Source organism: Littorina saxatilis, linkage group LG13 (genome assembly GCF_037325665.1).
Source record: "Littorina saxatilis isolate snail1 linkage group LG13, US_GU_Lsax_2.0, whole genome shotgun sequence".
NCBI classification, from domain to species: domain Eukaryota; kingdom Metazoa; phylum Mollusca; class Gastropoda; order Littorinimorpha; family Littorinidae; genus Littorina; species Littorina saxatilis.
In genome coordinates, this window is record NC_090257.1 from 28,080,735 (window position 1) to 28,098,234 (window position 17,500).

General features: G+C 42.8%; 2 protein-coding genes across 3 annotated transcripts in view; both read left to right on the plus strand.

The window, feature by feature from the left end:
• The window catches only part of LOC138945423 (L-sorbose 1-dehydrogenase-like), a 15,691-nt gene extending 3,569 nt beyond the window's left edge, over positions 1 to 12,122 (plus strand). Inside the window, exons 3-12 of the mRNA XM_070316853.1 lie at positions 565 to 770; positions 1,140 to 1,329; positions 2,020 to 2,151; positions 2,595 to 2,716; positions 3,217 to 3,384; positions 4,304 to 4,454; positions 5,498 to 5,646; positions 6,120 to 6,297; positions 7,755 to 7,986; positions 10,450 to 12,122. Of these exons, the coding sequence (XP_070172954.1) occupies positions 565 to 770; positions 1,140 to 1,329; positions 2,020 to 2,151; positions 2,595 to 2,716; positions 3,217 to 3,384; positions 4,304 to 4,454; positions 5,498 to 5,646; positions 6,120 to 6,297; positions 7,755 to 7,986; positions 10,450 to 10,594 (1,673 nt within the window). The 3' untranslated portion in view covers positions 10,595 to 12,122. The remainder of the gene's footprint in view (positions 1 to 564; positions 771 to 1,139; positions 1,330 to 2,019; positions 2,152 to 2,594; positions 2,717 to 3,216; positions 3,385 to 4,303; positions 4,455 to 5,497; positions 5,647 to 6,119; positions 6,298 to 7,754; positions 7,987 to 10,449) is intronic.
• Positions 12,123 to 14,680: 2,558 nt separating this feature from the next.
• The window catches only part of LOC138945421 (uncharacterized), an 11,156-nt gene continuing 8,336 nt past the window's right edge, over positions 14,681 to 17,500 (plus strand). Inside the window, exons 1-2 of one of the 2 annotated variants that reach the window (XM_070316851.1) lie at positions 14,681 to 14,822; positions 16,393 to 16,912. In XM_070316851.1, coding sequence (XP_070172952.1) covers positions 16,731 to 16,912 — 182 coding nt within the window. In that variant the 5' untranslated portion in view covers positions 14,681 to 14,822; positions 16,393 to 16,730. The remainder of the gene's footprint in view (positions 14,823 to 16,392; positions 16,913 to 17,500) is intronic. The other variant, XM_070316852.1, reaches the window with a different exon arrangement.

Genomic DNA, 17,500 nt, shown 5'->3' on the forward strand with positions numbered 1-17,500 from the left:
TGACCGGCACGGTTGGCCTAGTGGTAAGGCGTCCGCCCCGTGATCGGGAGGTCGTGGGTTCGAACCCCGGCCGGGTCATACCTAAGACTTTAAAATTGGCAATCTAGTTGGTCCGGTGTCAGAATAATGTGACTGGGTGAGACATGAAGCCTGTGCTGCGACTTCTGTCTTGTGTGTGGCGCACGTTAAATGTCAAAGCAGCACCGCCCTGATATGGCCCTTCGTGGTCGGCTGGGCGTTAAACAAACAAACAAATGACACCTGGAAAATGAAGGATGGAATTAATGGACAGCGATTTTAAATCCCACAGAAAATTGTGTTGACTGAAAAGATGCTAAATGTGAAGTGACTTGTTTTGAGTTTTCTGTCGTTGTATCTGTATGTTTAATTTTGTGTTAAAGTTTAAGGTGAACAACACGAATTTACGGACTATGCTTTAAGTTTTTATTTATATATTTATTTATTGATTTATTTTATTATTTATTTATTTTTTATCTATTCGTTTATTTATTTATTTATTTATTTTCTTGTAAAAACTGATTTTTTTGTAACTATTCCTTCCAGTGGGAGCAGGGTCTGCTGGCTGCGTTCTGGCCAATCGTCTTTCAGCAGACAGTGACGTCACTGTGCTATTAATAGAAGCCGGTGGTGACGACCGAGAAAGAGATGACATCAGTGTACCAGCGGCAGCTCCATCATTACATCACTCTGACGTTGACTGGGATTACGTCACTGTCCCGCAGGATGGAATGGAGGGATTCAAAGAGAAGGTGTGTGTTTTTGTTTGCGCAAGTTTCATTGCTGCTGTCGGGAACTAAGAATTAGGACGAAGCCAGAACATTGAAAGTATGTGGAGAGTGTACCAGCATTAAAGACCACCCTTGGTAACAGAGTATTTAAGAGCTGAACAACTGAACGTTTTAATACAAACTTTAAGGTGTTCTTAGATTATGATTTATATTGTCATCAATTCAAACCCAAAACCGAACTGTGCAACTCTAGAGGCAATTTGTTTTTCTTGTTCTATGTTTTTATTTTTTGTTTATCATTTTCCAGCAAGAAAAAAGTCCGCATGACCTTGACATTTGGCCAAAACATAAAATATCTGTCATGATTTATCGTCATTTTTCTCCTTGCAGCGAATATATTGCTCTGCAGGTCGTGTCCTTGGCGGGTCATCCAGCATTAATTATATGCTGTACGTCAGAGGTCATCGCCTTGACTACGACCAATGGGCGGCGCAGGGCTGTGAAGGATGGAGTTATAACGAGGTTCTGCCCTACTTCATCATGTCAGAGAACATGCAGGATGTTGAACATGTTGATGCAGGTACTGTGCTACATTCTGATTACGATTTATGTACAGCTATGAAGAGGTAAAAAAAACTATAACTGAAATCGCATACGATCCTATTTCAAGAATTCACTAGCTGACATGAATTCGTTCTCCTTAATACACCCCTTCGTCAATGTTGGTTTAATGTGAAAAAGACAGAATGATGTACAATTTAAAAAAAATCAATTACCTCTATTAATACACATTTTTCCTTGTCTTGTCTTTTTCTCGTCTTGTCTTGTCAGAGTATTTCACTGTTCATAGATCTCCAGACAGATTACAGGCACGATAACTGGTCTATTTCTCTTATTTGGGTTTAATGTGAAAACCGCAAAAGGGGTCGTGTCTCGTTATCAAAAGAGTGTGTTTTTATCTTGTCTGGTTTTGCCATGCCTTGTCTTACGTGGGAGCTAATTTAGGTGTTCATAAATCATTAGACAGATCGCACATGTGATAACGAAACTCTGTGTGTGTGTGTATGTGTGTGTGTGTGCGTGCGTGCGTGCGAGCGTGTGTGTGTGTGTGCGTGTGTGTGTGTGTGTGTGTGTGTACGTGTGTGTGTCTGTGTTTGTGTGTGTGTGTGTGTGTGTGTGTGTGGGTCTGTGTGTGTGTGTGTATGGGTCTGTGTGTGTGTGTGTGTGTGTGTGTGTGTGTGTGTGTGTGTGTGTGTGTGGCTGTGTGCAGACTATCACGGCAAGGAAGGCCCTTTACGAGTGGAGGTGGTGAATGGAGGAATCCCATTGTCCGAAGTTTTGGTCAACGCTGCAGCAGAGATGGGACTGGGTGTGGTTGACAATAATGGTGGGGATGGAGAAGGTGGGGCTTGACGGTTTCTTTATGTGGTACGTGATGGTGGTGATAGTGGGTTGGGGGGGGGGGGGGGGGTGAGGGTGGTTGGAGGGGCTTATCAAACTGTTGTATGTGTGTGTGTGTGTGTGTGTGTGTGTGTATGTGCGTGTGCGTGTGTGTATGTGAGTGTGTGTGCGTGTGTGTATGTGAGTGTGTGTGTGTGTGTGTGTGTGTGTGTGTGTGTGTGTGTGTGTGTGTGTGTGTGTGTATGTGCGTTCGTGCCTGCGTGTCGGTGGAGCGCGAATCTCAAAATATACTGAATATATATTGTTTTCATAAAGTTACTTATAAACATTTGTGCACGTGTTTACTTGCTATGTTTTGCTATGTTTTCATTATCTTTATTATTCACAGTTCTTTTTTTGCGTTTGAAATGGCAACTATTCAGTCGCCCCTCTGTTTTATTCCAGGCATAAGCTACGCCCAGCAGACAGCAGTTCAAGGTCAAAGGTCGAGCACGTCACGCGCGTTTCTTCACCCAGTGCTGACCCGACCTAATTTGCATGTGGTCGTCAATACCTTTGTGACAAAAGTGAGGCCGACGACTTTGACGAATAAATAACTATGTGACAGTATACAATCCACTATAATCCAATAAAATACCACACCACACCACACCACACCACACCACACCACACCACAGGTGCATGTTCTGTGGATTTAACAGAAAAAGATGGTCCTATATCTTGCTGTCGTCATAAATGAAATGAAAAACACTGCGGGTGTAATAAGCTTCATATTTGTGCCGTCTGTCTGTCATAAATGCAGTCATGGCTTGCACCGTGTTTAGCGCAACGTTTGACGCCAGTCGTGATTTTTTTAAAGCGGTCTCCGCTGAATTAATTTTGAATGTTGGCATGGAAGTTTTAGCCACAGAAGGCAGCCAGACTGTCGACTGTGTGTACGTGTACAAGTGGATGGATGCTTTTATTCCTTGTAAAAGACTTAAACAATCTACGGTGATCGCTATTTGGTTTACAAGGGAAGCTAGCTAACTTTAGTGTCTAACATCTAAACATTCGCTGTGCTGAGGTCCTGTTTGAAAAGGACGTCGCTGTCGGGCTGGAGATGGTGCGAAGAAGTCAGAAGGAAGTGGTCCGTGCGAAGCGGGAGGTCATTCTATCGGCTGGTGCGTTCGGCTCTTCCAAACTCCTCCTGCTGTCGGGGGTAGGACCAAAGCAGCACCTCAGAGACCTCGACGTAAGTATTCTGGAATTCCCTGCGACGACTGCAAACATGGTATAAGAAACTGCACTATTCACATATCGTGTACTATTGTGATAATGAGAGCTGAAATGACATAGTGCCCATAATGCGCGTCTCGCACGCTAGCGGACTAAATGGGTCTGACGCCCACAAGCGGGAAAGATTTTCCGAGAGCTTTCCAGTCAGCTCATCTAGAAATGGTCCCTTGACCCTATTTTGAGCCGGGGAATGCGCAGAGAGAGAGAGAGAGAGAGAGAGAGAGAGAGAGAGAGAGAGAGAGAGAGAGAGAGAGAGAGAGAGAGAGAGAGAGAGAGAGAGAGAGAGAGAGAGAGAGAGAGAGAGAGAGAGAGAAACACACACAGAGGAAGCGACAGAGAGAGAGAGAGAGAGAGAGAGAGAGAGAGAGAGAGAGAGAGAGAAAGGGAGAGAGAGAGACAGTCAGAGAGAGAGAGAGAGAGAGAGAGAGAGAGAGAGAGAGAGAGAGAGAGAGAGAGAGAGAGAGAGACAGAAGATTGGCATCACACTCATATAGTTCAGTGGCCCTGGAGAAGATGAGATATCTAACATCTCGCTCCCAAGTGATTATGAGACTACCTTGAATCTTTGATTTTTGTAGTTAATGTTTTTATTACCCGCATTGTAATTGGGATAGGGAGGGAGATGGGAGGGTGACGAATAAATCCCTATTGTCCGACTTAGGGACGAATATTTTTTGTTTCATTTTTTAAAACAAATTGAGCAACTTTTGTTTAGTGCTTAAAAAAACAACTTGTCCAGGATGATTAGTACTATCTTGTGTTAAAATGGTTAGATACTGGCCCCTCAATCATACCATAACTAGCTCTGGTTGTCTTCGATAGTTGGAGAACTATACCTTAAAGTTGCATCATTTTGTGACTGCATCTGTCTTCAGATACCGCTGGTAGCGGATCTGCCCGTGGGAGAGAATTTGCAGGATCACCTGTTCTTCGACTATCAGGTGACTCTAAACCAGCCAATCAGCCTTACGGACAATGACAGGTCTTCAGTTTGGACCGCACTCCAGCTAAAACTGTTTGGTAGAGGTATGTTTTTTTTCAGATTGATTTTTGACTCTGTTTTTATTGTTATGTGATCAGATGTTGTTATGAATAAAACTTTCAGACACGAACTGCTCCTGATTGACCCAGTCTTATAAATATCAAAGGGTGAATTTTTTTTTATTTGCTTCAAAATTGTCTCAATATTTTTATTTCCGCATGTGTTTGTTTCATTGTTCGGGCGGAGACATAGATCAGTCAGTATCGGCGCTGGTTTCGAACGCACTCGGCGAGGGATTTATTTCCGAGATTCAACTTTGTGCAGACTCTCCTCGGTGTTCGGTCGTTCGAACACCTCTTTGTGATTGCGTGCGCACGATAAAGAACCCAAGTTTACAACGAAAGTGTCAGGGCTTGGAAACACAAATACACGCAAGAAAAAGAAAATAAAGGGAAGTGCCATACTGTTTGGCAGCTCGCTTTCTCCGAGAGAGAAAGCATTCCGAATTCCAATGAGGGTATCAATCAATCAATCAATATGAGGCTCATATCGCGCGTATTCCGTGGGTACAGTTCTAAGCGCAGAGATTTTTTTTTATATTATTTTTTTATGCAATTTATATCGCGCACATATTCAAGGCGCAGGGATTTATTTATGCCGTGTGAGATGGAATTTTTTACACAATACATCACGCATTCACATCGGCCAGCAGATCGCAGCCATTTCGGCGCATATCCTACTTTTCACGGCCTATTATTCCAAGTCACACGGGTATTTGGTGGACATTTTTATCTATGCCTATACAATTTTGCCAGAAAAGACCCTTTTGTCAATCGTGGGATCTTTAACGTGCACCCCCAATGTAGTGTACACGAAGGGACCTCGGTTTTTCGTCTCATCCGAAAGACTAGCACTTGAACCCACCACCTAGGTTAGGAAAGGGGGGAGAAAATAGCGGCCTGACCCAGGGTCGAACACGCAACCTCTCGATTCCGAGCGCAAGTGCGTTACCACTCGGCCACCCAGTCCCTACAGGGTAACCTCACAGGACTATGTAAAATCTGATCTTATCTTTCTTTGTTCGAAGGACCACTTGCTAACGTTGGAGTAGACGTGCAATTTTTCGTCAGCACATCAGCAAGCAGTCAGCAACAGAAATGGCCTGACATACAGATACTGACTCTCTCTGCTGTGTGGAGGTCTCCTATCATGGCAACCTTCGGATACACACAACAGGCAGGCGTTTTTTGTTTGTTTGTTTGTTTGTTTGTTGAGAACATGCAAGAGCTGATTATTTTCTTCTTATCATAGCGGGATTGCATGTGTGTCAGCAGAACTATTTTTTTATAATAATTTGCCGGTTTCTGCCGGATGATCAAACTGTGCAAAATCACTGTGGTAGAGGGAAATCTGTGTTTTAAGAGTCTATTTTTGAAGAACATCTATGTTTTAAGATTTTGACTCCAGCAAAGTTTTCGCTCTTCATAACGTTTGCAAATTTACTTATTTTGTGGTTAAGTTCTACTGTTATGAGATGTAGTTTTCTCACTGGACTTAAGACGATTGTGTGTGTATTTTTGTATGAACAATGATAAAACTTGTAATAACTTGTAAAACATGTAATAACAAACTTGAAAAAAAGTAACAAAAAAGTATTTACAAAATCAGACGGTTTCTGTTAAAAACCAAAAGTGTGTACATATCCACAGGTGCTGAAAGACGTGTCAAGGAGAGACAACGTCACACACGGCTTTGTCTGTCTGCCCGTTTTGCTGAGACCCCAGAGTCGAGGAACCGTCCGTCTGAACACATCTGACCCCTTCCATGGCCCTCTCATTGACCCCCGCTACTTGACCCACCCTGATGACCTTGACACACTTCTCAGAGGTTAGATGACCTTGACTTTATTCATATAACACGTTGTGAGGCAGTTGGTATTCGAATTCTGTATTATTTGAGGTGACACTTACTAACTAGACCCCTTGTCAGACTCTTCAAACCTCTGAGTTAATGGCACACACCTTTGTTTGTTTGTTTGTTTGCTTAACGCCCAGCCGACCACGAAGGGCCATATCAGGGCGGTGCTGCTTTGGCATATAACGTGCGCCACACACAAGACAGAAGTCGCAGCACAGGCTTCATGTCTCACCCAGTCACATTATTCTGACACCGGACCAACCAGTCATAGCACTAACCCCATAATGCCAGACGGTAGGCGGAGCAGCCACTAGATTGCCAAATTTAAAGTCTTAGGTATGACCCGGCCGGGGTTCGAACCCACGACCTCCCGCTCACGGGGCGGACGCCTTACCACTAGGCCAACCGTGCCGGTAGGCACACACCTTCCCGTGTGAACAAATCGGCTCACCATCTCAGATTCCGCCAGGCTTTTACATTGGATAAGGTCATCTCTCTGCTTGGAGACATATACATGTACCTTCTTCTTCGAATTGTCTGGTTACGTGTGAGCTCGTTTGCCCATTTGGGTTCCCCACACTATACTCTGAGAGCATAGTCAGCTCACTCCGCTTTTGTTGAGTAGGCATGCTGGGTATTTTCGTGTTTCCATAACCCACCGAACTCCGACATGGATTACAGGATCTTTTCTGTGCGCACTTGGTCTTGTGCTTGCGTGTACACACGAAGGGGGTTAAGTCACTAAGCAGGTCTGCACATAAGTTGACCTGGGAGATCGGACAAATCTCCACTCTTAACCCACCAGGCGGCAGCGGCCAGCGACCGGGATTCGAACTCACGACCTCCCGATTAGGAGGCCGACGTCTTACCACCACGCCACTGCGCCCGTCTACACATACCAAATCAGCAGCATGACTGATGTGTGTACGGAATAGCATTTTTTCATAAATTAATCTGCGGGGAACCAGTTACGGTTTGAAAGGTTGCTTTGTCTCTGAGCAACATCAAGCGCAAAAATGTTTAAGTTGAGATTAAGAAATTCAAGCAATTATATAACAATGTAAAAATTGTAAATATCGAGGGCGTTTAGCAGCAGACGCATCACTTCCAGAATGTTGTGAAGGTCCCACGATTTAACCTTCCGTTATATTCCCATTTTTGAGTCATTATGAATGCAAAATGTATTATTTGTATATACTATGCATTATGTTGTTGTAAGACTAAAGCTGTAACTTAAGCGCTTCGAGCTGTGGAATATTATTATTATTATTGTTATTATATCAAATCAAATCAAATCAAATCAAATCAAATACATGTGTGTATATTATAATATCTTTCATAAAGGCAAAGCTTTAAGACACGACCAAATGAACCTCATACTATCCTCCCTTGAGTAATACAGTTTCTGACAATTTGTTTCACCCCAGGTGTGTCGTTTTGCCAAAAGCTGATCCACACTCGCAGCCTTCAGGGGGTGGGGGCGGAGCCTACTGACGTCACAAGCAGTGCGTGCAGTGCAGGTGGCAAGTACAACACGTCTGACGCGGAGTACTGGCGCTGTATGGTAAAGAGAAACGCACGCACAGTCTACCACTACTCCGGCACGTGCAAGATGGGAGCTCCTTCTGACCCCAGCGCTGTCGTCGACCACACCTTGAGGTAAGGTTCATTTCTGACAACGGTAATCCCAGCTTGACATAAAGCGTGATATTAATTGGGCGAAGTCGTCTTCGCAAAGTCTAACTCACGAAACGCGTTGCACGAGGCTTTGGCATTCAATTTTCGGTAAAAAAAAAACAAGTCGCGTAAGGCGAAAATACAATATTTAGTCAAGTAGCTGTCGAACTCACAGAATGAAACTGAACGCAATGCCATTTTTCAGCAAGACCGTATACTCGTAGCATCGTCAGTCCACCGCTCATGGCAAAGGCAGTGAAATTGACAAGAAGAGCGGGGTAGTAGTTGCGCTAAGAAGGATAGCACGCTTTTCTGTACCTCTCTTTGTTTTAACTTTCTGAGCGTGTTTTTAATCCAAACATATCATATCTATATGTTTTTTGGAATCAGGAACCGACAAGGAATAAGATGAAAGTGTTTTTAAATTGATTTGGACAATTTAATTTTGATAATAATTTTTATATATTTAATTTTCAGAGCTTGTTTTTAATCCGAATATAACATATTTATATGTTTTTGGAATTAGCAAATGATGGAGAAAAAGATAAACGTAAATTTGGATCGTTTTATAAATTTTTATTTTTTTTTTACAATTTTTAGATTTTTAATGACCAAAGTCATCAATTAATTTTTAAGCCACCAAGCTGAAATGCAATACCGAAGTCCGGGCTTCGTCGAAGATTACTTGACCAAAATTTCAACCAATTTGGTTGAAAAATGAGGGCGTGACAGTGCCGCCTCAACTTTCACAAAAAGCCGGATATGACGTCATCAAAGACATTTATCAAACAAATGAAAAAAACGTATGGGGATTTCATACCCAGGAACTCTCATGTCAAATTTCATAAAGATCGGTCCAGTAGTTTAGTCTGAATCGCTCTACACACACACACAGACACACACACGCACACACGCACATACACCACGACCCTCGTTTCGATTCCCCCTCGATGTTAAAATATTTAGTCAAAACTTGACTAAATATAATGACTTCGCGAAGTCAATTTCGGGCTCAATTAAAGAAGGCCTCCATGGTGCAGTTTGTTTAAAATCTTAACATGAAGTAAGGGTATTATTTGCATAAATAAAATCCCAAATTGAAGTCTTCTTCTTCTTCTTCTGCGTTCGTGGGCTGAAACTCCCACGTACACTCGTGGGTTTTTTTTGTGCACGTGTGGAATTTTACGTGTATGACCGTTTTTTACCCCGCCATTTAGGCAGCCATACGCCGTTTTCGGAGGAAGCTTGCTGGGTATTTTTGTGTTTCTATAACCCACCGAACTCTGACATGGATTACAGGATTTTTTTCGTGCGCACTTGGTCTTGTGCTTGTGTGTACACACGGGGGTGTTCGGACACCGAGGAGAGTCTGCACACAAAGTTGACCATGAGAAATAAATCTCTCGCCGAATTAAAGTAATGGTAGCATTTTGATGAAGAAAATCCCAGATTGATGTAAGTGTTATTAAGGACAGCGAAATTCCTAGTTTAAGGTAAGGGGCATTTTGGCTATAACCAAAACAAGTCTTAGGCCAAAAAAAAAATTGTCTGTTTCTGGTCACCCGACCGACCCTAAATTTCGGCGCCGACCCTAAACTTTTTTTTTCCAAACTCAAATTTTTTTTATTTTTTTTTGGTGGTAAAGGACAGGGTGAGAAAATGAACAACAAAAACGTGTGAAAACGAAAGTCCGCTGACGATTTGTAAATGTGTTGAGTGTCTTGTCTCTATGTATAGTGAATCCAGTCTCTTTGCGCGATTTTTAAAGTTAGTTTTATTGGTCTACATTTGGGGTAAAAAAAAAAATAAAAAAATAAAAAATAAAAAAAATCCCGACCTACCGACCCTATTTTTTTTAGCCATGTTACCAGAAACAGACAATTTTTTTTTTGGCCTTACCTTGAGAAAAGCCTAATTCTGGATGGCCTTTCTCCTTTAGGGGATAATTGGCAGAGAGACCATCTTGGCAAGGTGCACTGAGCTCTTTAAAAAAAAATCTGAGGCCGATCATACTGTTTGTGTATTTAAGAAATCGTGGTTTCAAAATCAGCTTAAAGCTTTACTACCCACACAGTTTCAGTAGTGACCAGAAAGGAAAATCAATGTTTTAAACATTTAGTTTTCTGCTAGTTTATCATAAGTTTTGAAAAAATTAAGACAAATTAAAAAGTAGAATCAGTCGTTTTCCTCTAAAAACTGTCAAATTGCAGAACCCTATAGTTTGTACCGCTTTAAGCACACTCAAAGATACAATAATGGCAGACGAATTTGATACTGAAGCACGAACACTTTTCCGACCTCACAAAGTCATCAAATAACTAGCGTATCATGTATCTGTGCTAATGACCAACGCTCTTGACTAACTTTTTCCGTCAACTTACTGTACAGTCTATCAAACGTCCAATATGACACATGTATTCATTGAGTTCGCTTTCTCTCCGCCAGGGTGCACGGTCTGAAAGGTATCCGGGTTGTGGACGCCTCTGTCTTTCCCACAATCCCCTCTGGTAATACCAACGCTGCCGTCATCATGGTTGCTGAGAAAGCTGCTGACCTCATTCGTCAATTACGTCACAAAGGACAGAATTAATTGTGCAAGCCTGTCGTAAGTGTGTGTGTGTGTGTTTTTTTGTGCATCAATCAAACTCACAAAATAAATTCAAACAAGTCTCGTGAAGCGATATCAAAACATCCAGTCATCGGCCTGAAACTAAAAGATCAACACTGAAAACCAGTCATCACAAAGGCTACATGTAGCAAGCCTTGGCTATAGTCAAAACCAATTACAAGACCCATAACTTCTGTAAACCTACCCCCATTTTAACACTCTCTACCCCACCTATGTTGACCAAGTTTTTTTTTAGCCCAGACCAGCTGTGCTGCAGGTCACTTACAATTGTAGTAACTGTGTAGTAACTGTGTATCAGCACGCTGAAATGCAGGCGTTAGATGGACGTTACAGGAAGCAACTGAAGCTAACAGTCTGAGCGGATATATCCGTACCTGGTCCGATAAAGCCATATGAGACAATGAGTTTTCTCAGATTTTGAGAGATCTTATAAAGGGGGGTACCGCTGTATACTATGACATTTTCAAACCTAATGACATCCGTTTTTTCTTAAGGTCAAGTAATCTTTGATCACACCAAAGTGCAAGGTAAGAGATGAAAACTAAAACCAGAAACCCCTACCATCATAGAAGACCATTAGAAAGAAGAGTCCCCATGTGCAAAACTGAATTATACCGTCGATCTTTTATACCATCTACTACTGTCCTGTGGAACACCTTGCCAGACAACATCAAAACAACTAACTCAATCAGCGATTTCAAACGCTATTTATCTACTCCTGATTATAACGTACCTGCCTATTATTACTGTGGTAAAAGACTGGAAGAGATTCACCACTGCAGAATGCGCCTAAACATGAGTAATTTGAATTCTGACATGTGTAAACGCCACCTACAGGGAAACCCACAGTGCGCTTGCGGCTACCCGAACGAAACAGCTGACCATTATTTGACACATTGTCCTTTGTACGTAGATGCTCGCCTGTCTACAATAAACGCACTTCCTGTTAATTACAGACATGTTGAAATATTGTTAAATGGTAGCGAAAACCTTTCTCTTTGCACTAACAAGCTTGTTTTTGAAAGTGTCCAATCGTTTATCCATGAATCTGGTCGTTTCTGTTGATTTGACTCAGTAACCATATTCAAGCCAACAAACCTTATTTTATATGCATTGTTCAAATGTATATTTAGCGAGCTACTGCTTACTTGCCACAAGACTATGGTTTGTAATGTACTATGTATATTCTTATTTATATGCGCTGCCAACTTCATCTTTTATATGTACCTACCGTTTTCTCCTCCCTCCTCCACCCTCCCCCCTCTTCCTCCTGCTAGCTTTTTCTTATTCTTTCTGATTTACTTTAACTATGCTCTTCTTGTAGATAGTTCAACAATTGATAAGTATTGCTTGTCCGACATCATATTTGCGTTATTTTCCTACTACGTAGGGCGCGTAATATAAGCGTTTGCTTGAGTTCGTGTCCCTATTGTTTATCGTTGTATTTTTGTATCATGTTTGATTTAATAAAACATTGTTTAAACCAAAACCAGAAACCTTCAAAGGGAGACAACACTATTTCTCTTTAGTGGGATCCCTGATGCCACTAAACATTGAGTAACATACCTTAGATTAAAGCTGAACTAACGTGGACAGTTTCCAGAGTTTTTCTGCAGTAAAGTTGGGACTATCATCAGGTAAATGCTGAGGTGTGCAAATCCTAAATGCTCATTGGTAAAAATCGATAACTAAGCCACAAGACACGAAGAAATATTCACTCACACTTTTGGCCTAGTCGTAATCACTGGTGTGCCCTCCAGTTTCGGCACAGGAGCTTGAAGTAAACATAGAAAATGCTGCATGGCTTGCTGTCTGATACCATGTGTACACGAGTGTTGTTTTATTTATATTAAAATCCGAGCTTTTCAATAAATTAAAAAAAAAAACCCGAGTGGAAACCTAGCTCGTGTATATGTGTGTGTGTGTGTGTGACTGAGTGCGTGGGTGTGGGTGTGTGTGTGTGTGTGTGTGTGTGTGTGTGTGTGTGTGTGTGAGTTTGTGTGTGTGTGTGTGTGAGTGTGTGTGTGTGTGTGTGTGTGTGTGTGTGTGTGTGTGTGTGTGTGTGTGTGTGTGTGTGTGACTGTGACTGACGCTTGATGGTATATAGTGATTATGGTGTTAATGTTAGTGTATGTTTTTTACATTTAGTCAAGTTTTGTTTTAATTGATGTTGAATTTATTTACTTTGTATAGCTGCGAATGTTGGGTGTGCTTGGCTAGAGTGAACGGAGTGAAAACCGCGTCTGTCAGAACGAATTCCCAAACTTTGGTAATAAAATGTTCTGTTTTCTGTATTCTGTATCCTACATTCCGTACTTCCGTGCCTTCTACCTTAAACTTCCAGATGGAGTCGTAGTATTCAGAGAGAAGACGCGTCTGGAACCTGGATCTCTGCCAAGGTCAATTATCTGACGTCAAAAGCAAAAAGACGTCATAAAACGAATTATCGAGTCACGTGTAAGTTCTTACAATTCTAACAGAGGAAACAACAGTGTTTCGAGAATGAAGTTTGTCTCGGTGACTTGTTCATCATTAGCAGTGGGAAATACCCCGCCAGACCGTAGTTTGACCCGACCTCATTTACATGATATAAACACGTGTGAAGAGAAGGTGTTTTTTTGTATTACATGGGTGGTCTCTCTAACGTATATAGGATAAATATATTTCTTCTAGTGTACACGATCATGTACCAGGGCCGGACCAAATGAGTTGTAAGGGGGGGGGGGTTCCTCCTTTTTTGGGGGGGCAAATCAGCGATGTGGCGAAGCCACAGCGCGAACTAGGGAGGTCCGGGGGCATGCTCCCCCGGAAAATTTTTGAAAAACGGTTAAAATCTGTGCAATCTGGTGCATTCTGGGCCTTGTTTTGAGGGTTAAGAGCAGCATTGTTTTGGTGCTAAAACTAGTAAAAAAAACAAACACTCAAAGCAAGGTACATGCTTTTTCCAGGGGTGGGGTTCCGGAACCCCTGGAACCCCCCCCCCCCCCCCCTGGGTCCGGCCCTGTGTACAACACTACAGAAGCAGGCAGGTTGACAATTTTCGGTATCCGTCCAGATGAACGGATGCTCGCATCCAGTGTAAAAGCCTGGGCGAATCTATGACGATTAACACGAAGTTTTAACGGAAAGTCAGGTAAATTTAGGAAATGCTCTACAGAAACTCGACATCACCTGCAAACTTGTACAGCCTACTGCTAATCCTTCAACAAGAGCTGCACATCATGTTTTAGGCCGCTTGACTCCACTGACACCACATCCTTTGCAAAAGGAGGAGACCGAACCGTCCTTTTAATCCGGTTGTTCTGAGGTCATTAAAGTCAAACGATCTGCTTATGCCCCAGTCATACATAGACGCCGCTTCTACTACGCTGTAAAAGTGTCCGAGAGCGTGGCCAATCGTGGGCCAAACGTGAGAGGATCTCCAAGAGCGTGGTTTGGTCGGGATGGGATCTGCTAGGTCGGGAAGCTGCACGCTCTCCCTACGCTTCTTTTTAACTGCACAAAACGAGCGTAGCCAGGTCGTGGCGCAGTACAGTCGTGATGTTGTTTTTTTTAAAATTTGCCATGTGCTGGATTTTGACGGCGATATGCCCCGATTTGATAACTTTTTCAGATCGGCGTGATCGGCATGGTCGTGGTAAGGACGTAGCGCTGTGTGACTGGAATATTAGCGGCATCACAGTGAAGAATAGCCAATCGTATTATAGGGGACCTGAATGCACATGTCACCCTGTATTTCCGGAATAAATTGTGCTTAAACCAATGCACTGATTTCATGTAAACCGCCACCCCCCAAAAAGTATTTAAAGGACCGGAACTTCAATTAATGGCAAAGTCCGTCCCATGTACATTCTTCAGCTCACCATCTCAGATGTTGCCAGGCTTTCCCATGGGATAAAACCATCACTCCACTTGGAAACATACCCACAATCAACATCCTGTCTACTTTCTCAGCAGGGTTAGAATTTGTTATGACTTAATGTGTTAACAAAATTAAGTAATTACACAAATTGTGTCTTGCGCCTGTGGGCGCGGTATGCCATCAAATACGCCGCTTTTGTATGCCACCCGGTTTGAGGAAGTAAAGCACAAGGGTGTACTACTCTTCCTTCGGCAGTGTAAGGCGTGGACAGGTACACGGGGCACACAGCTAGACAGGATGTATTACCGATGTATGAGGCGTGTGATGGTAAGTCTGTCTGTCTGTTTGTCCGTCCTTACTGTCTGATTGTCTGTCTGTCTCTCACTCTGTCTGTCTGTCTGTCTCTCTGTCTCTCTCTCTCTCTCTCTCTCTCTCTCTCTCTCTCTCTCTCTCTCTCTCTCTCTCTCTCTCTCTCTCTCTCTCTCTCTCTCTCTCTCTCTCTCTCTCTCTCTCTCTCTCTCTGTGACACCGATTTATTTATTGTCTGTCGGTTCGTATTGTCCGCATACCGTTTTACCTGCAAGCATTGATCCGTCATGGCTGAATTCCTGCTTTGCCAAACGTGCATTGAATAAATCAATAAGACAGATAAATGTTCAGTGCACTCTGCAATGCTTCTGGTCTTGACGCTGGGAAGGACAGCAATCCAATGAAAATTACATATTTTAGAGACCACTTATATATATGTACCTTTTTATGTAAATGTCAAAGAAAATGTGGGGAAATAAAAAAAAAAAGTCCTTTGCTGTGCAGGGTGGTCCAAACAGTAGCCATTTACATTTTGCTCCCTAATTTGAGTGTGATAAAATTTGAAGAGACCCTAAACTGCATGAGGATATCATCGATTTTAACTCTTTCGTTGCCTGTAGAACTTTAGCTGACGTCCTGTGTCAACTGCTTTACCCACAACAAGAAACAATGTGTGTGTGTCACTGTGTGTGTGTGTGCGCGCGCGCGTGTGTGTGTGTGTGTGTGTGTGTGTGTGTGTGCGAACAACTTTCAGAAGTTTCTACTCACTGCCGTAAGGCACAATTGCGGCAGTCCCGTGGTGGAAGGAAAGGTCTTTTTTCTTGACTGATTGGTTTGCAAAATGACAGATTCATGGCTGAGTTAGTCAATGGACCTCTAGTGGACAAAACCCCAGCCAATCCCTGATATATACAAATCTAGTGTCACTAAAATGTTAAAGATAATACAGGCGATGACTCTACTTGTTTGTCAAACATCGTCGAACAGAACATGAGTGGTTGGTTTTAGACAGGTTTGACACAGTTTCGTCAACATACAATACATATGTGCATCAGTATGTCATTGGAACACGAACAACTGGTTCAAGACAGGTTTTACACAGTTTCTTTTACTCAAAATTTCAGTCAGGGGTCAACAAATTATAAGAAACGGGAGCTTGATTTCAGGCAGGTTTCATAGAGTTACAAGTGGGATTCAGTGTGTCATTAAAACATAACTGGTGGATTTGAGACAAGTTGGACACGAATTTCACTGACTCAACATTTCAGTCAGGGGTCAACAAATTATAAGAAACGGGAGCTTGATTTTAGACAGGTTTCATAGAGTTTAATAGACCAAACATTACAAGTGGGATTCAGTGTGTCATTAAAACATAACTGGTGGATTTGAGACAAGTTGGACACGAATTTCACTGACTCAACATTTCAGTCAGGGGTCAACAAATTATAAGAAACGGGAGCTTGATTTTAGACAGGTTTCATAGAGTTTAATAGACCAAACATTACAAGTGGGATTCAGTGTGTCATTAAAACATAACTGGTGGATTTGAGACAAGTTGGACACAGTTTTCACTGACTCAAAATTTCAGACAGGGGTCATGCAGCTACATTGAACTAAGCATGCTGACACTGATCCAGGTATCATTGAAACAAGCCCAACAGAGGTAAAGACGAGCATAGCATCTCTGCACAAGACGACCAAGCCACAGAACAGATCCCGGCAGCTGAACAAGTGACCATCTTCCGCCTGAGGACAGGGTACACAACATCGGCGCAAGAAATTACGTGCCGTGCCCTCCCCCCATATGCCCCTGTGGAAAAGCAGAGCAAGACACGGTCCACGTCCATACAGGACTGCAGGAACCTCCAGACCCTGAGGATAGAAACTTGGCTCTCGAAGAGATTCTGAAGCTGTAAGGACCTGTGGATGCTCTGCAGAAGACCACCAGCTTCATCTCCAGAGCTGAAATTCGAGTGTAAAAGGGGATCGACAAGAAACATGGGAGGCTGCATCACACGCCAGGAGAGGGATCCCCGCCCATTGATAATCGACGTCCAGCAAGTCATTGCTGATGAAGTGTGGGGCATGTTCTGTGACTCGCAGACTTGGTGAGATTCTGACACCTTATTAATGTGTGTGTGTGTGTGTGTGTGGGGGGGGTTTAGGAGTTGGGGGGGGGTAGGGGTGGCGGCGGGGGGTGGGAGAAGGTGGTGGTGGAGCATGGGGATTTTAAGTTGCGAGGAGAAATAGTATGAGGGGAGGAGATAGAGAGAGGTAGTGTGTGGATGTGGAGGGGGGGGGGGCATGGAGGGAGCGTTTGTGTGTTTTTGTGTGTGGGTGTATGTATGTGTGTGTGTGTGTGTCTGTGTGTGTCTGTGTGTGTCTGTGTGTGTTTTATTGCGTGAGTCCGTGCGTGCGTGCGTGTGTGTATGTATGTGTGTGTGTGTGTGTGTGTGTGTATGTATTTGTGTGTGTGTGTGTGTGTGTGTGTGTGTGTGTGTGTGTGTGTGTGTGTGTGTGTGTGTGTGTGTGAATGAGGAATTGAGCTTTGTTTTTTTTAACTGGACGTAGAAACAGTGACTGAAGAATGGGTTGTTATGTTTCATTAGAACAATCATTAGAACATATTTTACAACATTATTTAGAAATTATCATTGAGTTATCAAATAAAAACAGAAACATACACAGGGTTTTCC